The sequence below is a fragment of the Semicossyphus pulcher genome, unplaced genomic scaffold (assembly GCF_022749685.1).
Source record: "Semicossyphus pulcher isolate SPU_LCO1_2020_fin unplaced genomic scaffold, fSemPul1.0.p SCAF_7, whole genome shotgun sequence".
Taxonomy (NCBI): domain Eukaryota; kingdom Metazoa; phylum Chordata; class Actinopteri; order Labriformes; family Labridae; genus Semicossyphus; species Semicossyphus pulcher.
In genome coordinates, this window is record NW_027211748.1 from 4,251,654 (window position 1) to 4,279,124 (window position 27,471).

Genomic DNA, 27,471 nt, shown 5'->3' on the forward strand with positions numbered 1-27,471 from the left:
CTGATATCAGTTTTTATCACTACAATAAAAATGCTTCAGATTGGGCCAACTGCATCTACCCGTAGGCCAGAAGATGCATAACCATCTATTATAAACTATACATCAGCAGCAACAGACAAAAAGATACTGGACCTTCATAGTGATAAAAATGAAATGAAACAGTGGAAATTTGGTTACTGGTAGTTTAAGTCATCAACATCCGGCGCGCGGCAGCAGCCTTAGTCTCACTTGAGGACATCTCTTCTCAAGTTTCAATCTTGTTTTTTGCAGTTACAGAGACCATAGTGTACCTATTTTATCATTATGCCCTTTTTTATTGTCTGAAATAATACATTGATGGCTGATAAATATGGTGCTACCCATCAGGTAATCTTACCAAATCAACAGAGAGGAGAGAGTTAGCTTTAAGCTAATCAATGACAAGGAGCTAGCATTGTCTTTGTTATGCCTCAAATTGAAACAAGGCTATGACTAAAGCCTTTTTAATTTTATTTCTATTGTATTGTATTGTATTCAATTTTTAAGGCAGGTTGCTTCCAGTCTGGTAGCTAACTGTAATATTATCCTGAATAGCAAACTGTAGATCAAGCTAAACTGTCAGGCAAGCTAGCAAGCTTCCAATCTGGTAGCTAACTGTAATATTATCCTGAATAGCAAACTGGAGATCAAGCTAAACTGTCAGGCAAGCTAGCAAGCTTCCAATCTGGTAGCTTACTGTAATATTATGCTAACTAGGAAACTGTAGTTCAAGCTAAACTGTCAGGCAAGCTCGCAAGTATTAAAACGCTTAGCATTGTTGGTAAAATTGTACTTTTTAGCAGAATATCAGAGACACTGAAATTATACAATTGCTAGGTAATGCAGGCTAGTTTGAACATTTCCTAGTTATAAAATACATTTTCATCTGTCCGTTGGCAGGTCATAAACACAACTATTTTCACTTTGATACATTTTGCATTGGCTAGATTTATTTCTTTAGGTTAATAGAGGTTAAAATTATGATTAAAAATGAAAGAAGCAAAGAGTAGGAAGCGTTCAGAGCCTGTAGTAAATTTCCTTACTACAATTCAAAGGAAAATATTGTACTATTTACATTTCATTGATAGGTTTGTTACTAGTTAGTTTCCAACAATATAAAAAAAGAGTTGGGACACTGTAAAAAGTGACGGTACTTTCACAGCCGTACAGAGAGTTGCGACATCTCAATGGTGGATCATGGAGCATATTGGACCTCCACTGACGCGACTCTCTGGCTGTGTTCGAAATGCTGTACTATATATTACATACTACGTACTATACTGCATACTGCGTTCGGCAGTAGTATGTAGTATGGAGGAGCTTTTCTAATTCATTTTGCAGTATGCTACGCCAGGCGGAAGTAAACAATAACTGACGCTTCTTTAGCTATAGCGCCTCCTTCTGCTGGAATGCTGCTGCTGTCCGTCATTTTAACTGCCGCTGTGACGTTCCAGCGCTTTGCATTGTGGGATACAGTAAGTGAGGTAGACTGATCTGATGCAGGGGTGCTATTTCACTTGTTTGGTTTGAATCATAGACTAAAAAGATGGACAACATGACAGCTCCCTGAAAGTGAAGCCAAAACATTTTGGATGCCCCCTGCTGGCTGGCTGCAGTATAGGTCATAAAGCCCGCCTCCTCCATGTTAACAGATGGGACATGAGTCAAACTATAAAATCAAAATACACGTCAAATACATTTTTCTCAAACATGGTTTCTGTCATTATAGTTAGTTCTTATCATGCTGATGTATGTCCCAGTGTTCATTTTTCTGACAAGTTTACTTTTAGTTAGTTATTTGATGCTGTCAAAATGATGATTGACAGCTCTGTTGACGAATTCGGCTCCTGCAGCCAATCAGTTCCGGGTGAGCAGAGTGGAGGACGATCCGCGAGTGGAAACGTAACTAAAACAATCACTACAGTCATTGAAGTTTACATACCTGTGAACGTTAACCTCAGACCAACACAGAGAAGCTGTATTGCTGTTAAACACGCCGGTGTGCGGGATCCTTGCTGTTTTTTCGGTAAGTTAAGTGTGTGTTTGGGTTAGCGGAAGTTGCTTCCCTTTCCCTTTACAAGCTGGGTCCTAACAGCAATGTTATTTATGGTTTTTCACGGGCTTCTGGCAAGGTTATGATTTGGGCTGGTTTTTGCTGAATTGAGCTGGAAGTTGTCAATCTGATCTGGCAACACTGGAAGCAACCACAGACACATCTTACAGTTTGGTGAATGTTGTTCAAATGTTCAAACTCGAGCAAAACCAAAGTAGTGCTTCCACTTTTAAAATCACTGAGGTACATTTTTTACCCAGCTTGGATCCATACGCAATTCTAGGTCAGGTTGACTCTGGGTTAATATGACCCTGAGCTGGTGTTTGTGCTTGGTCAACATTATACCAGTGTGTAACTGCAAGTCAACAGAAAACTAGAGAACAAGTGAAATCTAAGGTTTCCGTTGATACAAACGTTTTCAAATTGCATAAGTTTGAACAAGTATTAGACACAGACAGATGGTTTAAGTTGAGCATTATTTTGATTTAATTCACTATGTCTTATATCACAAAGAAAGTCTTCAAAAATGCAGACTAGAATTTCTGTATATAAACTGTACACAAAAAGCAAGGCACTATACATTCAGATTCATCAAAGCTGCTGTTGTCTCTCTCGTAAAAGTCAAACCTTTAAAATGACAACTCTTACATCTCAGGAGCTCAGTGAGTCGCTTCAGCAGTTTAACAACAGTCGAGCAACACGAGTCACCTGACCGCATCGAGACACTGTAGACAAAAAAAAAAACATCTGACGTGACAGAGTTTGTTTTTACATAGATTCAAAATCACAAACGCACCTACACATACATTTACACAAATAAACATTACACACATACAAACATTATATACAACCGCGCACACATACATACACAACCATAGCATGGCACTCCGACACAAAGCGTCCTACTGTGCACATTTTTCGTTTGCAAGTCCATGATTTCAGCGTTTGGAGGAGACTCCAAATACACAAAAACACCCTGTATGAACCAAAGCAGGTGTTTTTACCTTCTCTTGAATTTTAATTTTGTTATATGACAAAGTTGAAAGGTAAAACATGACTATAAGCAAGGCGAGGGCATCTCCAGTCTAATCCTTCAGGTGCGTTTTCTTCGGATTCAGACGTCTTGAATTTCAATACACCAAATCAGGTTTATGTCACATTTCCTGCGTCTCCATCTCAACAGTCCACTTTTTATTCGCTTCGCACGCCATCTTTGATTGAAAACTTGCTTAAAACAGTCCTTTGGCTTTCTTTAAGTTCACTTGCTTCCACCCTGGTAAACGTTCGTATTCCTCTCTCTTCATGTCCAAAGCTTTCTGCAAATGGAAGAAAAAAACAGACCCATGCAGGTGCTTTATCAGGAAGATAATGACACAGAGACATCAGTTCTTTTAAATTGCAGTAAATGATTTTTACTCCTTTCGAGGATTTTATGCTGAACAGCCTTTAAAACATGTCTGAATATTTCTAGATGTCAAGGAAACAAATAGGCTGAAGTTCTTCCTTACAATAAGTCTACTTTTCTGCCGGGTCGGATTAAAAAGTCAGAAATATCACCTGAGGAAGGTGTGAGGACACTTTAAATAAGGCTACCCTGTTGACGTCTCTGTTGTCCAAATGTGCTCGATTCTGACACCAAAAACACAACGGTGATGGCCAAAATGTAAAACTCAAGACTTCCACGGTAGTCCACAAACCAAGGGGTGAGGTCACATTTAGTAAACAGTCCAGGATGTCAGTGCCAAAATGGAGTTTCAGAGAGGACATTTTATATCAAAGTGTATCATCCAGATAATAAGAAATCTCGTATCAGGCGCATGTTGTTGACTCTTACATGTTAATTCACTGGTTGTGTAGTATCACACTTGTTATCTGGTTAATCCCAGGCTATTTGAGTCCCAACACACTGACGGCATGTTAAAAATGAGGACCAAAACCTGAGCAAACCAAAGTGTGTATTTCAAGGACAGTTTAGTTGTTTCAGTGTTTGCATGCCTCCATCTTGTGCTCGGCAGGCAGACAGTGAGTCAGAGGCTGCAGCGTAGCTGACGGTGAACAGAAGAGCAGTTATTAGAAGGGAGGGGAAAAGTCTCAGGTGTGTGTGTGTGTGTGTGTGTGTGTGTGTGTGCGTGCGTGATTGGGAAGAATAGCAGCAGCAGGAGAGTGATCAGGACTGTAGTGTAGTTCAGGGTGTTGAAGAGAAACCTTTGCGACAGGAGAACATGAGGAACAATGGCTGCACAATTTAACATCTCAGTTATCACAATGGTGTATGATTATGTTTGAAGTGTTGAAACACCTCATTTACAGCCTGGGTTGTTCATATTAAGTAAGTGTTGTGACAATTGTCGAATCCAAGATGACTGTTGAGGATTAAACCGAAGCCCATTCCTGCAAGGAAAAATAAATACCGTATTGGTCCGAATATAAGACGAACCTGAGAACCCCCCCAGACACATTTTTTGAAAGACTATTTGAAGGTCAAATTTGTTGTTATAAAGAAAACAATTATAATTGACCTTTAAATGAAATCATGTTTTTAATATTTTTAGGATTAGTGCGCATGTGCTGACCATGCTGCAGCCTGTTACAGTTGCTTGTTCATTTCCTTATTTTTTCCTTTATTTTGCTGTCTACTTCTTAAAATGTATTTTTCTCTTTTTTATATTTCATCTTTATTTCTTATCTGTTGCATATATACTGCATATTTGACATATTTCTTACTTCTATTTATATTTCCTATATTACTATAAGAAAGTGTCACATCGCGATATCAAAGACGTAACAATTGTTGCGGCTAACAAGTTGAGTATTGCTTTTCCTGTTCATCTTAGAAGCAGACTTCAGTGTTTGATAGATATTAGCAAAATAATTTAAGACAAGAAGAACAACTGCATTTTACTGCACAGAGAGCGTCATCGTCATTACGTGCTGCTTCAGAAAACACTGATGGCAGCACAGTGACGCCTGCACAGTACGCCACGCAGACGTTTATGGGCTTAATGAATAAACACATCAATTAATTACCGTTATATATAGCTTAACTCTCGCTTTTCTTCTATATTTATTTAGAGTGATAAAGCGGGCAGCTTAGCTGTTTACTGATTTAAAAATAAATATACAGGGACGGTGGATGCAGTGGCAGATCAAAAACCTCTTATTAATAAGTAAGAAGAGAGTCTAATCACATCGCAGCTTGTAGTAGCAGCTACAGCAGTGTTTGTGTGTTGTCATGTAGATCCAAACACTGACTGGGGGGGCACAGAGTGGGCTAACATGTACAAAAGGCCTAATTCTTCTTTGAAAATGTGCCAGAAGCAACCAAGTTTGGCCTTTTACGGCCAAAGTCTTCCCCCAGACCCCCCTGGTTCATTGGGAAAGAAGGGAAATTGTCAAAGCACTTTATTTTGTTTGCATGAATATATGCGGCTGCCTGAAATCACATACAGAACATTATTCAGTGTTTTTTTTCATATTGTCATGAATATTGTTATTTTAAAAATGTGTGAAATATCATGATATCATTTTTAGGCCATATCGCACACCTCTACTTCTCTCTGATTCGGGCGTTACAGTTACAGGGATAAATAAAGTATTTCTGATTCTGATTAGATTATCATCTTTAAATTAAATAATATGCCTTTCAAAGCATCAATAATAAATCATTAACCATCGAAGTGAGGTCTATTTATAGAGCAGCTGGATGACAGCTCTGATAATGGGCATAGTCTACCTTCGCTCTGTTCCTTAGTAACACACTCACACACTCGCTTTGAGGAGCACGGTACGATCGACTCTGTAGACTTTAGTATTTTTAAGACGATCTTTTCCGGCTCGCCTTCGTCGGACATTACACTCTGTGACACTTGGCTGCTTGACAGTTGTTTATTGACTCTGTTGCACTGATAACCGTTATCTATTATTGGCATTGGCATAGCTCTGCCTCAGTTGTTGATTAACTTGGCCTACTTTTGAGCGATTTTGTTCCGGGCAGTCACGGTGTCTCTCAGTCTTTCATTCCCCTGGCACTGAAGTTGTAAGTGACATCTGACCTCAGTCATGAGGGGTAGACTAGCTTTTCAGATAAGTGGCACCATCTACTGTTATGAACGTATATTGGCATAAATATGAAGCTAAAGACCAACTTGCGTCTTGAGGTTGTTTGTACGTTTCTCTCATGTCCTGTCTTTTAGTGTGGTGTGTTTTAAATGTTTTTATATTGTTTTAAATTATGTTGAAATTTTCTTCTGAATCCATGTAAAGTACTTTGATTGAAAGCACTTTATTAATAAATGTATTATATTATTATTATAAGACAATCCCACTTTTTCAGATGTATTTCAAGGCAAAAAAAACGTCTCATCTTCGGACCAATACGGTAAGTGAAAGAATAAGAGAAGTGTCAGTGTAGGTGGCGTCTGAAAAGGTCTCTAGTCTTACTGAACAACAGTCTAAAAAATTAAGTGTTTGGATTTTAAATGTTATAAAACAGCAAATAATCACAAAAGAGAATCTGGAGTTAAACGATGTTTTCAGCTATTGCTTGATAGAAAACAATTCATTGAATATTAAAATAGATGTCGATTGATTTTCTGTGTAAGTCAGTTTAATACTTCATGTCTATGGGACGCTATGTGAAAAATGAATGATCAAAATGGTAATAAAATAATGACTTTGGCTGTAGTCTCAATAGCCTTTATAGATTACACAAATAATGCTTTAATAATATATATGCTTTTTTATTCCCCTAAGAGCAATAAGTGTTTCATAAAGTATAAATTAAATTATATAATACTACATACTTATACATACACATCTAATTTTTGATTCCGTAAAGTTAACGAAGACCTCACATAGGACTTTCTTTCTCTTGTTTTCCCAGCAGGAACAGGATCCAGGTTTGGTGTCGCGTGTTCTGTTATATTTGTACATGTGTGAAGAAGCTGCAGTGCTAAATCCTTTGTGACTGCAGCTGATAAAAGCGACTTGGCTGTAACGTACAACGCATTAATCAGGACGACCTTTTCGGACGTAATTGTGCAGCCGAGCGTAAAAACCCTCCACACCGACCAACACCACTTTGAAGAGACAGGAGTGACACAGGGGTGACTCAGAGTTTTAAATCCACAGGGAGGAAACACGTGCTCGAGAGAAGGGGAGGCTCTGTGAATGCATGAGTGGATCGTCTTACCTGAGTCCACCTAAGACTTGGTCTGTGAAATGAGAGTTTGATGGAGTTAGGATGGATGATATGAATGAGGTGTTGCAGTAATGCAGTAGTGATTTAAAGGACAAATCCAACCTAAATAGTCTTTTAGATTTTATACATAAACTATGATTCAACATAGACGAGTTCTTTTTACTGGTTTTAACCTCCTCCTTTATCAGCCTAAATATAAAGCTCTGCCTCAGTGATGATGGTCTTTCAAGTACCAATTTTCCTTAAGTAATAAACAAATGGTCGGTACAAATAACTTTTTAAGTATCAGCCAAATATTCAATGCAAAACAGAGCAAAATTACTTTTTCAATGAGTTACAGTTTGAAAGCTAAAAATAATTGCTTAATATTTTTAGTCTACATTCCCTCTTAAAATGACCAAACTGACTAAAAAGGAAGGAAACATGCTTCCTCAAAATAATGAGGTTACTTTTTAAAACCAGCCTTTAACTTCACAAACAATAAATCAAAGTAGAACAGTGATGTTTCTGCAGCAGTATCTGTCAGTTTACAAACCTCAAAGTCCTGGTCGGACAGGTAGATCTCCAGGCGGAGCGGGTCGACTCCGTCTGGGAGCGGCCGGGCCCGCAGCTGATCCAGAGGGAAGGTGTTCTGACAGAGCTGAGCCAGCACGTCCTCCACCAGGATGATCTGGTTACACACCTCCGCCTCCTGCAGCCAGAACAAAGAGAACATCACAGAAGCCTTTATGAGAATAGCAGGTGTTCGGACGCTTTGTTTACATATGTGTGAGAGGAAAATGTGATGTGAAATTTCAAAGGATGAAAAGGCTGTGGGTGTGTAATTACATTAGATCAGATGGTAGAACAACAGATATACAGTAAGTACAGACAAATACATAAAGGTAAAAAATAAGAATTAAAGAGCAAATAGGTGCATGTGTGTGCTGCTGACCCTCTCTGTGATCTCAGCCACGTCCTCTCTGTGCTCCCAGCTGGGAAACATGTTGGTGAAGGTCAGCGGCTCCAGACCGGCGTGGATCAGATACGACTTCTGAGGCTTCTTCTCGTTTTTCTCTGCAGGAGAAAATTATCACAATAAATCTGACCCAGAGGTACAAAAAACACTGGTGTGACTAAACAGTGCACCACTGTTAAGTATTTTAAATACTGCTAATTCTAACAGGTTTGATTACAGTTGGAAAGGTGGTTTCAGTTTCTCTTTCTCTAAATGTACACGTTATTGTTTATTCTAATTGCACAGTAAATGTAAAGACCAAACTAGGGACAAGAGTTAAATCTATCAAAGCTATAAACAACAAATCAGTCTTATTTGTTCTGTAAATGTCAAATAGTGTCGCCCCTATCATTTAAAATGAAATTTAAAAAAAACAATGTCCTTGTAAAAATGATTGTTGGGGTGTGAATGTGTTGAAAAGTGGAAAAAATAAAACATTTTTCACCAAATCACTACCAAAAATGTGTCCAAATTATTATTTTTTTTCCTGAAATATTTCTTTTATTCCTTCATGGTATGCTGTGATAACAGATTTTTGACCCTACTAAAATCCATCCCATCATATACAATACAAAGTGAAAGTCTGCAGTTTCAAACATTCAAAATCAAAGCAGCAACATCAAAAAAGGTGCATTTGTGGATGTGCATCTGTGGCTCAGATTTATAATATGGATCCTATTTACAATATTTTGGTGCTTTGCTCTGAAGCCCTTCTGTATTGACCATCATCCTCACCTTTGCAGTACTGCAGCACGGTCTCCATGGCACACTTCCTGTCTGCATCCCAGCGGATACGAGCCGAGCCGGTGCTCTCGCTGTCCTGAGGCCACCAGCCCTGCCACAGGTACACCTCGTGGAAGTTATCCACCAGGAACAAAGCTGTAGGAGAGAGAAAGTATAATATATTTATATACCCTGCACCAGAAATAAGGTTGCAGATCTGAAACATGCAGACTAATTTAATGACAATAACAGTCTTTACTTCATCATGGTGAATTTATTGCTGTAAGTTTGCATCCAGGCCTCACCAGGTTGTGGTGCGTTGTACAGGTCTTCCTGCAGGAAGGGCAGGGAGCTGACCACGTCTGAAGCTCTGGACGGGTGGAAGAACTCATTTGCCACAAAGTCTCCAGATGTGCTGCTCAGCTGGAAGAGCCGTGGGGTGAAGTTGAATTTACCTGGATCTTAAAAAGAAAATCAGAAACCAACTTGTAACGAGATAAATCATTCTTCAAAGTATAGTCAATATTCACAAAATTCACATGACACTGTAGCACCAATGTGATACAGAATAAATGTGTTTATAACCACAAGTGTTTGTACCACAGTACATGGGAACAGACTGTACCTTGCAGCATACAGTCGTAGGCCTTCCTGTCTTTTCTCCCCAGTGCCTCCCAGAAGCCCGGAGGCTCGACTCCCTCGTCACACTCATGGATGGTTACCTTACTGCTGCTGTGCAGACCTGCCTCCAGCGGACACCTGAGAGGAACACAAGGGCAACAGAAGATATTTAATGATGTATCCTGGCAACTAATAACATCCACCGGAGTCTTGAAAGTCTTCCTAAAATGTTGCCATAAAAAAACTCACTGTTCTTTGATCTTGTGTGCGGCTGTGTTTCCCACACTGCGAGTGTGCAGCTGCGTCTTACAGCCGTGCCACAGGTACATGATGGCCTTGTTGATGTTAAGCAGAATCATGGAGGCTCTGGAGCGCAGGCTGCTGCAGTGGCAGGCCACCTCCAGCAGATGGCCCTCCACCGGCACCTCGCCTCTCACACAATACAGACGCCACTCACCTGGACACAGATGAGCAGTAAAAATGAGGAAATGTGGGAAGGTTTTTCTGTGATTGACGACCTTGATCTACTTGTTCCTAATCAGCGTCTTTGGCAAATAATAATAATTATTATTAAAATAAAAGCAATAATTATTCATGTATCTATCTGTATAGTTTATCGGCGTCATTGAGTAATGAATGTGCTTTGTAGACAAAAATATCAGAAAACAGGAACAGCAACTGTTTACTACAATGACAGAATGTAGTCATAATAGAAATGTAATAATGTTTACTCTGAGTGTTCTCCTCCTCCTCCTCCCTCTTGCCAGCATGGAGGATCATCCCTCCGTTGAAGCACTGCAGGAAACATGGAGGCTCTTTTCCCTGCTGCACTTGGACCTGTTACACACAGACACAGGAAACCAGCTATGAGACTAATGCATAACGCAAACAAAACAGTACTTTAGTGTCTACATACAGTTTATACAGTGAAAGCTCATGGACTACTGGGGATCTGGAGAACCTATTGTATAAACACCAACATCAGGAATTATCTTTATTCATCTACTCATGATGCAACAAAATCAGTACTGAAAAGTAAACATAAAAAATAAGTAGTTTTGCCTTCAGCTATTCCTTTGAGAGACATTTTTAGTTTTGATTATGTGGTTGGTGAGAAGCCTCGTCCTCGTCTTGTACCTGTGCTCCTCTTTCCTCGTCCAGCTCCACTGTCATCAGCGCTGACGTTCCTTTCTCGCTGACGGTGGAGTGTCGACCCTGCCAGAAGAAGTAGCAACATTTCTCCTTCCCCGGCCCGGTACTCCTCGCCTCAGGGTTCTGCCTACGACCAACTGGGACACACACACGTACACACAACATAAAATAAACAACCTATTCTGAATTGTCAGAACTGTAATTGTGTTCCTCAGTTTATCTCCTGATGAAAACTGAAATCTTAACCATCATTTTGTTTTTAAAAAGCTGCAGGTCACAACACAGAAGAAAAAGAGATAGATTTTCACAGTGATGTAATTTTTGTTACTAGTTTACTGGGTACACATACTGTTTACTGATTGTGGGCTTGTATGCCATGAATGTGCTATTTGGTTACAAGAAAATATTAAAAATTCAGTTGTGTATACACCTGTATCATCGACTCTATCTCAATCTAAAAGATAAGAAAGGTGTTGGAGTATAAAAAGCAGAGTCCATGGTTACTAACCCGAGGTGTTGACCATGTACTTCCACTTGACCACATAGGCGTCCCCCTCATGAAACTGTCCGATGCTCTGACGCGGCAGACGGCTGTAGTCAAACTCCAGGATGTGCCAGACGTCCACCGACGCCGTGCTGATCTCCTGAAGCCTCATGTGGTCCTCTGTCTCCACGGGGCCGTAGCCACGGCCGACGTTCACCCCGTCCAAGATGGTGGAAATGGACGACTGGAGGACAGGCAGCATCAGGGTGGCATCGTAAGGCCGGCACTCTCGCCCGGGAGCCTCCTGAGAGAGGAACGGAGCAAAGATGACACATTTATGATGAAAGTATCCTGTAGCTTCATCCAACAGGGCGAATAATTCACTTTTATTTCTGTTTCAGTTGCAAACTGGCTCATTCCTCTCTGTGAGACTTCGTCCAGCTTTCATTCAAAAGCATATGCTCTCTTATTCTTGCACTGGTCCCGGTGTGTGACCAACTGTTACTGGCAACATGATCTGAGACTGAGTGTGAGCCACAGTCCAATAAATGAACAGATGGAGGGATAAAGAAGACTGATGAGTGTAAAACAATAATTCACATAAAAAGAGAGTTGGGTTTGCACCTTCAGCTCAGGTACGATCTCGCAGACTTCCTTTGGTGATGGCAGCTTTGCTTCAGTCCAGTCCATGAACTTTTCCTTGAACAGGATGGTCTCGTTGTGCTCCGTCAGCCTGCCGAATATCGCCCAATCGGGACGGCCCTGACCCTTCCTAAAGAGAGATGTGCAAGAGAACGTGCATGTGTAAATATAAAGTTTTAAAGTCCACCTCTGTTTGGTAGATATGATATATAATCGCTAAAATATAAAGAAAAGCGTAGTGGCATTAGTTGAATCCTAAAGACACTATTTGTAGGCAAGCAAAGGGAGGTAAACAAAGTAAGTGGGCTCAAATATATACATATATATATATATATATATATATTGTGAGACCAGTTTCACTTTTAGACCTCCTAAAGTGGCAATTGAACATATTTTTGCTTAAGCATTATCATGATTACACAATGTAATTGGTTGTAATCCACTATGCAATTCTATCTGCCAATAGGTACGATGAGACTATGCAGATTTATTTGAAGGTTAAGACTTTTATTGGGTTAATATAAAAATTTGAGGTAAGTGTAAGTCAATAAAATGCTATTACAAGTGTGTGTGTGTGTGTGTGTGTGTGAGTTTCTAACCTGGGTATGAGTGTGTTGCAGCCTCCAGGGTCCAGCGGGTTGACGTCACAGCAGGTGTAGTCAAACATCCCGTTCCAAAGGTGTTTGGCAAGCTGGAAGGCCACTTTCCTCTGGGCCAGAGTCACCTCTTTACCGTGCCACACGTACACCTCACTGCCAAAGTCAAACACCAACACCTGCAGGGCGCACAGCACAGGACCAGACAACGGGAAAGCATAAGTGAGTTTTTATTCTGATTGTGCATTTTAACACTAAGCTACTAAGCTTTTTTTTAATGTCTCTCAAATAACGTGTAGAATGATCTCTAATGAGCAGATCTCCTCAAGTTTCCTGTAGGTATTGCCTTATGGAGTTTAAGTATAATAGAAACATATAGTAAAATACACAAAATACAATTTGGTACAGACACTAAAAGAAGAGAGCTTAAAAGGAAATGTTGACAGGAAAAGTGTAAAATGCTGCATCATTTATATGCAAAATGAGCAATGCAACTGCAGTTCACTCCTGAGTCTGATACACTGTGTCCTGTTCCAATTTCATTTTGTCAGCAGCAGCAGTGCACAGATGGATGTAGGAGGTGCTCGCCAAGGCACCTGCTGTTGCTAAGCAACAAATTAAAACCAGCTTGAAGCGCAGAGCTTCTCTTAAACTGAAATATTGAAAATACTGATATTCAGATTTTCGTGCCTTAAAAGATACTTTTAATCCCTATTAAAACAGGACTACTATTACCAGGAGACCTCATGGGATTAAGAATTTAAGCCCCCACATCTGTGATCAGTGTGGCACATCTGCATGTCTATATCTGGCAGTAATTTACTGAAATGACCTCTCAGATATCATTTCAAGGATCTGCATAACATTCAGACTGTAGCTCAGTCTGTGGCCGGGTGAGGGTGGCCGGTTCAAGTCCAGGTACTGGGGCTGGTACTTGCCCTGTTTGAAATAGGCTTCAAACTTAATCAATACAGCATATTGGAAAGTTACAAATTGTTGATGCTGCATTATTCTGGTATTATGAGGCAGGGGAAACAGAGCTGAACAGGGCCAGTTAAAAAGGAGGATTCTTTCTTACAGTTGGAAATTATTTTTATCTAATCTGTGTTAAACGCACTGACAGCACATCTTGTTCTTTCTTTCACCCCTCTTTGAAAAGAAACAATCTTGACAGGTTTTTGTAGTCCCACACAAAGTCTTACTGACCTCTTTGGACGCCAGCAGAGAGCTGCGAGGGACCTTCCCCCACTCGTCATCATCAGGAACCAGTTTGTCATCCAGCAGCCTGAAGATACAGTTGGTTTCCACGATAGCGTTCTCAAACTGCTCATCCTCCTCTGGGGGGCCTGCCGCTTTAAAGCAATTAGACAGACATACAATATTAATGTAACTGTTTGATTGCATACAAAAAGACCCAGAAAAAACAAAACAAATTAGTGGTAACAGGGTATCTGTACGCTCATTATAAGATGACAAATGTCCAAATGACATTAAAACTATATGGTGATTACGACCTTAATATTCATGTCAGATCTGAGTATATTCTTACTATGTCTTACATTGGTAAGGAGTCTGTCCTCCGAGGATCGTCCAGAACTGCTGGGTGTCTGGACCCTGTGGGTTGACCGCCTCCTCGATGGTCGTCACCTGGGTCGCCCTGCAGCCCATGTCCTTCTTCGTCTGGATGAAGGTGGCCAGATCTATCGCCTACAGGCAGGAGACAAACACTTTAAAAATGGTGACAGGGATGATGATGATGGAAACTTTGATGTAACAACCAAGAAATTTGACTTGAGATGGTAAAATGACCCCTTTAACATCCTGCTTCATATTTATACACATTCTGAGAAAAGAGACAACTTAACACGTGACTCAGATGCTGAAGATGAAGTAAGGTTACTGTGGAAAGACTTGGCTAGATGTTGTTGAGAGTTTTTGTGCATGAAATCTTAATCCAATGTGCAAACAGCTGAGACAGGGGAGGCAAAGGAGAGAAACAAATGTTTATTAGAAAGTGTCTAGACAGACGTCCTGTGGGGAAATGGCAGAGCTGTAGACTAGCCCGAAAGCATGTGTTTGATGAGGAGCACAGATGGGTAAATGTGCCAGTGTATGTGTGTGAGGGGAATGGAAATCAGCAGCAGAATCATCAATGAATCATCTTTATTCAATATTACAACTGTAGCCTTGATGTCTGATATCCAATTACCAGTAAAATCTGTAATAACTCAGGTAGAGCAGCTCACCTTAGCCTTCTCAATGACGTTTGAGAACTCTCCTATCCAGACGACGCAGTGCTCAGGAGTGACCAACAGGAAACAGTCACCGCTGTTCAGTGAGGACGCTCTTGGCTCGACTAATCTGGTCTGGACATGACGACGACCTGGAAACAATCAATTTATTAATCTGATGAATCACATCAGTTTCTTTAGAGCATATCAACTTCTTAAAAACTTTACAGAGAATCAAAATTTTGTGTGTTTCTAAATTACAATAAATATATACATATTTTCTGTGGACAATTGTGGTTCCAGTATCAGTTAAAACCAATGACTGTATATTTAAAGATGGACGACGCTTCCCCATCTGCTCTTATTGTACGAAAATGAAGCCAAAATAGCCCCCTGTGACTGGTGCTGCCATCTGCGCAGTAGAGATCAGCGGGTGGAGCAACTGTAGCCACTTAGGCTGACCAAAACTCACACACTCTTAACTTACTGGAAAAAACCCCCCAGCAAAGATCCTGCATGCCGGCTTATTTAACAGCAGAACAGCTTCTTGTGTTGGTCTGAAGCAGACCTTCACAGATATGTAACCTTCAATGACTGCAGTGATTGTTTTAGTTACATCTCCTCTCACGTTCCTCCTCCACTCTGCTAATCCGGAACAGATCGGCTGCAGGAGCCGTATTTGTCAACAGAGCTGTCAATCATCCTTTTTACAGCATCAAATAACTAATTAAAAGTAAACTGAACACTTGGACATAAATCAGAATCATAAGAACTAACTATAATGACAGAAACCATGTTTGGCGTGTATTTTGATTTTATAGTTTGACTCATGTCCCATCTGTTAACATGGAGGAGGCGGGCTTTATGAGCTATACTGCAGCCAGTCAGCAGGAGGCGATAGAGAGGGTTTGGCTTCACTTTTAGGGAGCTGTCATGTCGCCCATCTTTTTATACAGTCTGTGTTTAAAACCCTGAAAGTAAAACCGTTTCAGGTAAGAAACTTTAAACTTGCTGCATGAGTTGTGTTTGTCAAACCAACAAGATGATTTACTTTAGTTCAGCACAGTCGAAACTGATTTTTTACCTTTGATCTGCATCAGCATGAGGTTCTTGAACGGCACAGCGCTGTTGTTGGACATCTGCTCGGAGATGTTGACGCTGCGCAGACTCACGCTGCTGAAGTTTTCTTTGCTGGCCAGACCTGCCAGAGCAGCCTCGGAGTACTCAGAGGTTTTGTTCACTGTAATGAGAAAGAGTTTATACAATTATAGACCAACCGGCAGTAGAAAAATAATTGCCTCATTAAAATTTAATGAAACTAATTCCCTTCTGTAAACACTGCTAGAAAACAAAGAGGTGGAGATTGATGTAGTTCTGTCGGCTGTAAACAACGGTAACGTTTCCAATTCTCCTCTGGGATTTATGCCTACAAACTTGTTAAGCACACGTATACATAAACACAAGATCTCTTCCTTACACTCACTCTTCTCAGCCTTCATCCTCTTGCTCTCCAGCTGGGCCACATTCAGTCTCTGCTCGGTGTACTCCTGTCTGATGTCCTCTCGGGCTGCCAGCATCTTCAAAGGGTTTCGAGACGCCTGCACATTCCTGGATGGACGCACCGACCGTTTATGCTGCACCATGGCCGAAGTCAACCTGGAGAAGGAGAAAGTTATGTGAACATGTAAGTCATGTTATATATATGTTTCACTTCACTACAGCTATAATTTGAAGCTTTATTATCTCCTTACTTTGGACCTTGAGAACCAAAGATGGAGTCAAAATCCTCACTGATCTCGATCCTAGTTGGCATGCGCGGAAATTCAGCAACGTGTCGGTAGAACTTGGAGAAGATCTCGTCATCAAGCTTCATGACTTCCTTCACTGCCTTCTCTGTCACTGTTATGGTGGTTTCCTGCAGACCGGCCACTGATCAACAAAGACAAACGAAAGAGAAACTACATTAGGCACGAGTATAACAAAATCGATTCACAACAGCTGTAAAATGAGCCAAAATATAAGACAAACAGGCTTATAAGAAGCCCTTCCAATACAATCTGTGGTTCAGATATGGTAAAGTACCGTTACATGCCCAGCAAACCCCCATCAAATGAATAGCAATAAACATTTCACACAGCTCTACTGCAGGGGAATCCATTAACAGGCTTAAAGTCAGTAAAAAAAAGAACATACCTTTGCTATTCAGGCGGCCCAAGAAGCTCTCCAACTTGTCTAGTTTCTTATCCGATTCCATGTTTGGTTTGGCCTCGATTTCTATAAAGGAAATCAATGTGGAGGTTTTTAAGTTATTGGTCTAATTCACTTTTGGCATATTGACATAAACACGTGTGTAACTCAATTAATCCACAGTTTCCCAGTTTGGGATCTAAATGTTTAAACTGGTTGACAAAATTATCGGACTTATTCAGCTGTGGTGGTCGTGATGACACAGTACTCGTAAATCTGTCTCACCCTCTTGTGGTTTGTGAACAGCAGGCGTGTTGCTCTTGAGTTTGGTGGAGACTGGTGACAGGATGGGACTGATAACTGAGGAGGCTGCCAGGCCTGCAGACACACACACACACACACACACACACACACACACACACACACACACACACACACACACACACACACATCACACATGAGATACTGTAGGACAAAATATCTGACACTGTGAAGAGATAAGGAGAGATAAGCTGCCTGTATCAGCATGATATAATGATTATTAATACATATTTATTCTATAATACGTTTCAATTTACACTGGTGGTTTAGTCATGTTGTATTTAAATGAAAACATAAGAAGTTTACCATCTTTTTTGGGAACAATAACATGAATAATTCTAAAATATGTTTACAAATGTATCAAAAAACAAAAAAACCCTCAAAATAATTCGTTAAAAGTTTGCTTATTATCTACACTCAGATTATTGATTGTTATTTTGAAACTGCACTGGGAAGGTTCACACATTAGCATCACTAGATGGCAGCGTTAGGAAACAATCTGAGCCTTAACAAAGACCAGAAAATAATTTCATGTGACCTTAACCTCTTTTGAGTAGATGTTTTGTTTCCTTTAGGGGATCCAGTGTTTTTTGCAGAGAGGGCTGTGGTTTAGGGTCAGCTGTTCCAAGGGAGTGAGGAGACACTCTGTGGTTTCGGTTTTAATTCCCACCACCACTTGCACAGAATGTTTTCCACAATCACACGTGGAATTAAAATGCATTTCAAAGACACAAATCTCATTGAACTTTTTTGTGTAAAGGCCAGTTCAGATCAATGATTCACAACGAGACTGGATGCAACTGTCAAAAGATCCCCTGACATCTGAACGTAAACGTTCTAAAACTGGGCCGTTCACATCAAAGCAAAGCAACGCACGCAGACACCGCTGACCGTCTCCATAGTAACGACACGCTGACATACCCCACTACTTCTGTGTACTTACTATAACGTTAGTATTAGGCCCAGGTTACATGAGTTATCTAGCTGGATTTCTGTTATCATTATAAAAAGAAATGGATGACAGTGACAGTGACATGCTCACAATGTTAGCTGTAACATTTATTAATAAACGTTCAAGACAGAGAGTTTGGAAAGAGAGTCTGGCTACTGCAGCGGCAGAGACAGGGTGCCTACGCCAACCTATGCTGTTTCCTGATTGGCTGAAGTGAAACAGGTACATCATTCAGTTCTAAAACTGCATTTGGAGATTAGAAGTCAAATCTACTGCAACTCCACGCAACGGCTTCAGACGTTCTGCAACTAACCAGCTCACACCGCTGCAATTTTCTCTGCAACATTCTAAAACTGTTTTGTTGCGAATCATTGATCTGAACTGGGCTTTAGGCTTAGGAAAAGTGCTTGGGGAGCAATGATTGTCTGTTGTTGTCCCTCGAAAGATGCATTTTCTAAGTGTTTACACCCCAGTGAAGATGGTTTGATAAAAACTGTTCTGTGCACTGACCTTTCTTGACCATGCGTGCAGCCACGGTGTACTGGGTGGAGTCATTGGCTGCCCCATGGCCCTTTGTCTTCCAGGCATCCTCACGAACGGAAATCATCTGTTTTCTCTCCTCTATGGTCATCTGAGCCTCGATTTCCTCTCCCGTCTTCTGCACAGACAAGAGGAAATCAGAGAAATTAGAAAACATTATTAGGTTAGAGCCAGGTCTTGCATGCCAAGCATGAACTCTGCACAAAGTGGTTCACTGACAGCTTTACTATCAGGGTTTTTTCAGTCACTGTTTTTTTCTTTTCAATCATCCAGGCACAACTGAACCCCAGAATAATAGAACCACATCATCTCTTACACAGCTTCACTATAACTTAATATGACACCACAGTTCCCACAGGATCATTAATGTAGTCACAGTATCAAACCAAGCAGACGTAAAAAGATTTGATGCACTCAAGCGTGCTCTGTGCATGTCCTTTCTAGCCTGTGTAATCTACTTTATTCCTCAATAGGAGTGATGTCTCTACACTGAGAGGTACTCATGCAGTCAGAACTCAATAAAACGCAGAGCGCCCTTCACACCAGTAGCTGCAAACCAAGCAGAAAAGATAAGACTCTGGTACATGCAGCCCACTCAAGCTTGCTAAGTGCATGTCCTTACCTGACTATGATGTTCAATATATTGACACTTTTGGCCGAGGGGGATAGGAGGAGAATAGGTGGAAGAGAAGACAGGTTCCTGAGGATGCAGAGGCGGATGGGAAAGTGAAAGAAAGGACAGGAAAGGAGGCGATGGAAGGAAAAAACGATGAGCATGCAGCTTAAGGAAGATGAGGGAGGGCAAGGAAAGAAGGCCAGAAACTGGGAATGCAACAGGACTGCTGTGAAACTATTTGCTTTTGTTAAACTTCATGAACGAATCTAAGAAGCTCCTGTAAACAAACTTGTTTAGAAAATAAACAAAACTTTAAAATACACTAATTGAAACATGCTTGAAGTTAATATCAATTTGTTAGTAACAACAGCAAACTACAGAAGCCATTTTCTCCTCAGTAGTTTGTAGGTTAACACAGCTCATCACAGGCACAGATAGTCACATACTAAATTAGAAGTGGATGCATTACATTTAAAAGGTGGTTTTAAAGAGGGGGCATTATGCAGTTTCACATTTTAAGACATATATATATAATGTTACAATGTTGGATGTCCAGACCAAACATTGGTGAAGTTTCAGATCTGTAGGTAAAAGTATGTTGGAGTAATTCCCAGGCTTCTCAGCTCTGTCCGCAGGCTGCTGTGAACGCCAGGTTTCGCACAGTTTTTTCTGCACGCTGCACTTGTCAAAGTGCAGCCTCAGCAGGCTTCTGAGAGCTGGCCAATCAGAAGAAAATGGGCTTGTGGGGGTGGGGTTTCTTAAAGGGACAGAGCTGACTGAGTTGTTTCAGGCAGAGGCTTTATGAGGACCTGCACAGGGCTTCTTTAACTGTTCTAAGTTAAAGAAGCTCGACGCTCAGATGAAGGCAAACTAAAAAAAAAAGCGGCCGTCAGCGAGGAAAATCAAGAGTTACAACCGGAGCCAACCGTGGACGTCACACATGCAGCACTGTCTGGATATCTGGGAAGTGTGCTCCTGCAATTACCGTTTATCGCCATAGGTGCTGCCAAAGAGAACGAAACTGAGATCTTCGAGATTATCACTTTAAAATAATTCAGAATTAAAAAAAAAATGCTATGAAAAAGCATCATCATCATGCTCGAGACATATATATCTACTTATATGAAACTGTAAAATTTTCTGTAACTGTAAAAATTAATTTTCACCAAAGAAATCACAGAAAAATTTGTAATTACCAAGGTGCTTGCCCTGGGTACTCAAGTTAGGCCATAAATGTGTATTTTGCCTGTGCAGGTTAATCTCCATCATCCAGATGTCTGTTAAAGGCAGAATCTAGAAATTATAGGAGAATAGTTTTAACTGAATTAATGTTTAATGTTCTGAAGACAAGTTTGCATTGGTTACTTATTGACAGAATTAGCAAATAAATAAGGAGGGTAGCTTAGAAAAGTTATAGCATCAGCATTTCAGTAGCACATCAGGCTGCAAGTAAAAAGCGACCAAAGACCCACAGGTTCAGGAGAAGCAATCAGCCTCACACAAAGCCCACACAAAGCTGTGATTGGACAACACAGGTCCCAAACGACACTGGTTGGCCATAACGGTTCTTACCCACAGCTGTTCGGACACAGAAACAGCGGAGTAGTCTTGATCGACCACCCCTTCCTCCTGAGGGGTTAAACACAGGGGAAGTACTTGGTGAGAGGGAGGAAAAGGGGGGAGACCATTGTTGCTTTAATGAGTTTAGGGGTGAGACTGCCTGGAGGATTACCACTCAGGGTTTAAGCAGGCGGTTTTGCCCAACAGAATACTAATGTGAAGCAGATAAGCTGCAGGAAAAAGTGTAAATCCTGAAATTAGAGGTTCTTTGAGCTTCTAAATTGAACTGTAGTTGCTTTTTGAACATTAAGGTATGCAAATAATACATATTAGAATTTTTAAAACCCTTTCATCCTGTTAAATAAGCTTTAAAGTATTACATTTGAACTAGCCTGAAGGTAACCCAAATCTGAGCTGAGCTTGTCAAAAAAAGAGAATTTATTCCCAAACCTGCAGACTGCTAATTCTATGAGCAGACTGTCACATATGCTTCCTGGTTTACAGCCTGCTGGGGTCTGGATGCTGCTCTGATCTGGACCACTGGGCTCAAACAACAGACGGACTAAAGGAGGAAATGAAAGGGGCACTTAGCTAAAAGAGCAGGGACAGGAGCTGGCATGGTAACCAGGGAGGACAGGGGATGAAATGTAGTGCTTGTGTTTAGTATGGCTGATGTAGTAATCCTATTCAAACATGAATAATCAATAGTACAGGCTGAAAAGAAGCAAATTAAACCCATCTTTGGCCATCATGCTTATTGGTTAAGGTGAAATATAAACAGCAGTATTGCAGAGATCTCTACAAAATGCAGAAATCAATCATCAGCCAATGGGTGACTTCCTCTTTTTATATACAGTGTATCATCACAAGTCATACTGATAATTAGCTAGAACAAAATAAACACGGCACACTCTTTTTTATATAGAGCAAATTACCGTGTCTCTATTTCAAGCATCAAATTCACAAGTAATCAAATATAACAAATGTTACTGTTTCCATACCATGTATCTTCTGTGAAAGACAGTGTGAGTTCCTGGTTATTTTTCAGTGAGAATGTGATCTGAAGTATCCATAACACCACTGTCAAGTTTAGACTGACCTTCTTCTGGCAGGTCTGCTCGGTCTCCTTCAGCTGAGCCTGCTGCTCCGTGGATGCCACTTCCTGTTTCTTGTTGATCCTGTTCCTCCAGTCCTCCTCACCACTCTTCTTCAACAGTGCCACTCTGACATAACACACAAAAATACATTTTATTGGGAGGCAAGTGGGCTAACATGATTTGATGAGAAAACAGACTGAAAAGCAAACCTGATTTCTACATCCTGTTCTTGATTTACATCAACACTAAAGACCCATGAGTGGGTCAGTCATTACGAGCTCTGCTGCTCTGCCAATCACCTCATAACACACTGACCTCTGTACTAAAGTTTCAGAAGAGACAAAATACTGTATATTGGGCTAAACTAGGGGGGTAAATATGTTCAAAATAATGTATGGGACATCTATGATATTTACATCTGATGAAATTCTGCAGCAATAAACAATCATCACCATGCATTTGTTTGCTTCTGCCAACCAGTCAGGTTGCAGTTTACATTCAAAATAAGAATTCATCTTTATGCACCAAAACTCATGTTCACCCAAATAACACAGTGTCACAGAAGTGTCGGATGCTTTGTGATAGGTTAAAGTAGTAATCTTGAAGATCTCATTTCTGTTCTCTTTGCCGGCACCTATGGCGATCAACAGTAATTGCAGGAGCACACTTCCCAGATTTCCAGACAGTGCTGCATGTGTGACGTCCACGGTTGGCTCCGGTTGTAACTCTTGATTTTCCTGGCTGACGGTTGCTTTTCTTTTCAGACTGTTTGCTTCATCTGAGCGTCGAGTTTGTTTCTTTTTCTTTGGATTTTCACTTATTTTTGAAGTTGTATCTGTAGTCATCCATCTTTTCTTTGTTTGTTCAGCCATAGTAGATTACTGTTTATTCACAACACTTGCAGAGAGCGGAAAAGCAGCCGCTTAGCTCCGCCTACCCTCTCTGGCAGACCAACCACTGCTGGCTGATAGAAAACGCGTCACTAACTGGGCGCCGCTTGTGATTTTTATCCAGGAAAGTCGCCACAGACACCCAGTCTGTAATACTGACAATGCAAAGGCTTTCATCAGTGGGCCATCGGCTCAGTCACCATTGTGTAACCTCATTCGGCGATATTTATTTAAATGAAAATCTTTGAGATGATCATTTTAACAACATAAATTAGGTGGGTTTTTTTCAGTAAAATGGAAGCTATCATTGAATTAAAAAGTCTGATTCCAGTGAAAAATGTCCATCTTTCTTCATGTAGAGATTAGAGTAGTATTACAGTATTTTTTTGTTTGCAAAACATTACTATTATACACTGACTTTGACCTTTGACCTTTTGTTTGGAAAAAGGCACCACTTCATCCTATTAGACATTTGTGAGAGATTTTGACATAATTAGCGTATAAATTCCTGAATTATGGCCAAAAAATGTGTTTTGTAAGCTTCACCTTTGACCACCAAAATGTAGCCAGTTTATCCGTGAGTTCGAGTAATTTTTTTGTGCCAGATTGAATGAAATTACCTCCAGGCGTTCATGAAACATTACAATCAAGAGAAAAGAATGGACCGACACATGACCTGAAAACATAATTCCTCGGGCATGGCTGTCGCAGAGGTATAAAACTCCTTCAAGGGTGAAAAACCAGGTCAGAGATTTCTGCACCACAGCCAGCGAACGTGACTGCTTAAAAGATCTCATACAGCGCTGATAACGGATGGCTGAGGGGTAACAGAAAGTATGTCATCTTCCTGCTGCGAGTGTGGATGGGGCAGAAATGAGGGCATCGGGAGGAATCTGTTCATACAGTCCACACAAGCTCTCTGCAGACGGGGAGGAGAAACACAATGTTGCTAAAATTAAGTCTGTGTCACCTCTAAATGTATAACAGGGTGGATCCAACCTATATAGTGTAAGATCAGACAGAGTGACTTCAGCCTGATTCTGTCACATACCGTGCATTTATAAAACACTGGCTTTTGACCCAGCTGGCAAAAGAACATCTCTGTTAGCGACTAATCTTTGCTGACATCTCAGTTTTCACCTGCTAAGCTCTGTTTGGAACCTGGATTTGTGAATGGAATTAAGGTTGACTTTCGCCTGCAGCTTTACTGCGTTTGGATTTAAGGAGAACTTTACCCCCATTCCTCCGTTTGAGATCAGACTTTATTTTGGCTCACGGGGCTATTATTGGATTTTCTTATTTCACAATTAACAGCAAACAGAGAGTTTGTGTGACATAAACAGGAAACTAAAGTGATTTCACGTAACAGCTGCAATGCATGTTTACAGTGAAACTTAATAACAGAAATAAGTGTCTTGTTTGTCTCTCCTACAAAGTCTGTCATACATTTAACTACAGCCAAATGCCTGTTTAAAATTTTGGTTCTACGGCTCCAGAAAAATTAAGAGACCACTGCGAAAATATGTTTTTCTCTGGTTCTACTATTTATAGGTTTGTGTTTGTGTAAAATTAACTTGTTTTATTGGAAAGAACATTTCTCTCTACGTCCAAATAAAAACGTCCAAATATTCTCATTGAGGTCTTTTATTTGCAGAACATGACGACTAGTTAAGAAAACCAAATGTTTTTCAGACCTCGAATAATGCAAAGAAAACAAGTTCATGTTCATGTTTAAACAACAGAATTCTAATGTTTAACTTATGAGGAGCTCACAAATCAATAATTGGTGAATAACCTGGTTTTTAATTACAGCTTTCATGCGTCTTGGCATGCTCTCCAGCAGTCTGTCACAGTGCTGATGGGTGACATGAGGCCACTCTTAGAGCAGTTCTGCTTTGTTCGATGGCTTGTGACCGTCCATCTTCCTCTTGATCACATTCAGGAGGTTTTCAACAGGGTTCACATCTGGATCGGGCCGGCCATGACACGTAGAGAGAGATGCTGATTTAAGGAACATTTGTCGTCTCTTAATTTTTTTTCCAGCGCTGTATGTTTGATCTGTAAAAACTTGAAACTATTTTTAGATCAAGGATTCTTCAACCCTCTTTTTTGAATAACATGCTGCCTCTACATTCCCAGTGTGGCTGTAGAAAGGCAGTGAGTGGAGGCACTTGCCAAAGAGAACTGTTCTCCACACCCCATTAGTATGTCAAGTGTAAGATAAAGTTCAACAGGAGGTCTGTTATTAGTCTGTCTGCAGGTTCATATGTTTTTTACCACAAATGTTTAAGTTTATATGTGTGTCTCTCTCTCTCTGTTCTTTTATCCTTCCACAATAGTTTCTGTAAAAGCCACAGCCTTGGTAGCACTTACAGTTTGTTATGCAATATACTGATTTCTGAGAAGCATAAATGCAGTACAAACAGACTGCGCCAGCTGGAATAAAGTTCTAAGTTTTATTGTTTCCTAGGGGCCTTAGAAAAAAATGTTCCTATGTTTGGAGCAAAGGGTTTGGGATAGTAGGGAAAAAAACATTACACTGCAAAGCAGCATTACAACGTCAATCACAAAATAAGATATAATAACACCAAATAAAATTGAATCTTTGTTGAAAGGCACTTGGTGAGAAGCTGCTTCTGACAGTTTATCCAGTTAAGATTTTTCTGGAACTTGAAATTATGTTAAATCTATATTTACGGCGGCTTGTGTCAGCCCTCGGCACGCCATAATGTTGCCAATAGTGCCAACAATAAACCTGAGTAGAAGCACTTTGAAACCATCACTCACCTCTCCCTGATGGACATCTGTTTGGAGGACATGCCGTCAGACAGTTGGTCTCCAGACTCTGTTGGGGACAGCAGATCTCCAGAATGGACACTGTGCCTGCTGAAGTCCTCGATGTGGTCCAGGGGCATGGACTGGGACTTCACCAGTGACTGGGGGAAGGACTGAGGTTTGGGTGGTGTCTGTGGAGGCACCTGGGATTTGGGCTGAGTCGGTGGGGCGGTGTGCGAGAAAGGCTTCGGGAGAGGCTGGACGAATCCCTGAGGTTTGGCCTGGGTTTGTGAGGACTGAGTGAAAGGTTTGGGGTACGTCGGTGGGGGCTGGAAGTGCGGCTGGAGATGGAGGTCTGATGAAGGTTTGGGTGGGGTTGGAGGAGGCTGCTGTATGAAGGGTTTAGGAAGCGTTGGAGGAGGTTGGATGTTGGTTTGCTGCTGGCTGCTCGAGACGTGGGAGACTGTTCTGGATGAAACTTTAGCAACCAGCGGTCTCAGTGGAGCGGGATGATCCGGCAAGTCTGTAAGAAAAGTAAACAGCATATAGTCACGTTGTTTCAATGCCAGATTTACTTTTACTCTCCAAAACTGTTCAACAATATTAGCATTATTTTTCTTGTAACGATTAGATTCAGGTATAAAGATTTAAATCTCTATTCAGTAAAGTAACTGTTAAGTATTAGTTTTCCACCATGTATTGCAAAAGAATTCAATAAAACCAAACCTAAAACAGAATCTAATACACCAAACATCCCAAAATAATAACCCAGGCCTTAATACAACTCACCTGCAGAAGGTGCCAGGCCTGTATTTGAAACAGGCTTGTATCAGAGATATGCCTCTCTTTCTATTTACAATTACAATTTTTCATTTTTTACACCTGCTCCGTCTTACCTTGTTAAAGTTGATGTATCATGCTGTTAATGCAAACCCGGTCACATTTTGTATTTGTTTTAAATTGAAAGCCCTTGAGTGTTTCATTGGACACAACTTTCATTTCTGACAAGGCTTTTATTGTGAAAATTTTGCAGTAACTTGTTGTGGAAAATAAAGTGAGCTGCACAGTTTCAATGTGACCGTTGATCTAGCAAAATACAGTTTGGCTGATACAAACATCTGCAATGACTGAAATTCAACAACAGTTTGTAATCCAGGAATAAAAGTGTTATTGATGAATTAATTGAATTAAAGCCATGGTTGTGTACATTATTCTAAGTTTGCACGCACATTATATGAAAGCGACTGGGTGTTTATCGCCAGCCTGTATTTTGGGGGGCGGACTTTTTTTTGTTTGTGTCCTTTTTTATTGTTAAAGTGATAATCTCCAAGATTTTCAGTTAAATAAATGTCACTATCTTTTGCCGAATGAGGTAACACAATGGTGATTGAGCCTATGGCCCACTGATGAAAGCCTTTGCATTTGCAGTATTACAGACTGGCTGTCTGGTGCGACTATCGAGGGAAAAAATCACAAGCTGCGCCCAGTTAGTGACGCGTTTTCCATCAGCCAGCAGTGGTTGGTCTGTCAGAGAGGGTAGGCGGAGCTAAGCGGCTGCTTCTCCGCTCTCTGCAAGTGTTGCAAGTAAACAGTAATCTACTATGGCTGAACAAACAAAGAAAAGATTGATGACTACAGATACAACTTCAACACACAACACTGTCTGAATATCTGGGGAATGTGCTCCTGTAATTACCGTTTATTGCCACAGGTGCCACCAAAGAGAACAAAGCTGAGATCTAAGAGGTTAGTGCTTTAATAACCTGCTTTTATTTCTGCTATTAATTTAGTTAATATAGTATTGAACATTGGTGCT

At 40.7% G+C, this 27,471-nt stretch overlaps 1 protein-coding gene across 1 annotated transcript in view; it reads right to left on the bottom strand.

Moving 5' to 3' along the window:
* Positions 1–2,533: 2,533 nt before the first annotated feature.
* The window catches only part of svilb (supervillin b), a 46,366-nt gene continuing 21,428 nt past the window's right edge, over positions 2,534–27,471 (bottom strand). The window contains exons 16-40 of the mRNA XM_069684225.1: positions 25,668–26,178; positions 21,993–22,116; positions 20,906–20,962; positions 19,340–19,417; positions 18,688–18,835; positions 17,190–17,282; positions 16,911–16,991; positions 16,469–16,646; positions 16,201–16,373; positions 15,802–15,957; positions 14,733–14,869; positions 14,046–14,193; positions 13,693–13,838; positions 12,490–12,665; positions 11,873–12,020; positions 11,273–11,552; positions 10,750–10,901; positions 10,344–10,449; positions 9,862–10,069; positions 9,617–9,750; positions 9,297–9,452; positions 9,004–9,147; positions 8,206–8,327; positions 7,807–7,962; positions 2,534–3,387 (exon numbers count right to left, since the gene is read on the bottom strand). Of these exons, the coding sequence (XP_069540326.1) occupies positions 3,301–3,387; positions 7,807–7,962; positions 8,206–8,327; positions 9,004–9,147; positions 9,297–9,452; positions 9,617–9,750; positions 9,862–10,069; positions 10,344–10,449; positions 10,750–10,901; positions 11,273–11,552; positions 11,873–12,020; positions 12,490–12,665; positions 13,693–13,838; positions 14,046–14,193; positions 14,733–14,869; positions 15,802–15,957; positions 16,201–16,373; positions 16,469–16,646; positions 16,911–16,991; positions 17,190–17,282; positions 18,688–18,835; positions 19,340–19,417; positions 20,906–20,962; positions 21,993–22,116; positions 25,668–26,178 (3,899 nt within the window). The 3' untranslated portion in view covers positions 2,534–3,300. The remainder of the gene's footprint in view (positions 3,388–7,806; positions 7,963–8,205; positions 8,328–9,003; positions 9,148–9,296; positions 9,453–9,616; positions 9,751–9,861; positions 10,070–10,343; positions 10,450–10,749; positions 10,902–11,272; positions 11,553–11,872; positions 12,021–12,489; positions 12,666–13,692; positions 13,839–14,045; positions 14,194–14,732; positions 14,870–15,801; positions 15,958–16,200; positions 16,374–16,468; positions 16,647–16,910; positions 16,992–17,189; positions 17,283–18,687; positions 18,836–19,339; positions 19,418–20,905; positions 20,963–21,992; positions 22,117–25,667; positions 26,179–27,471) is intronic.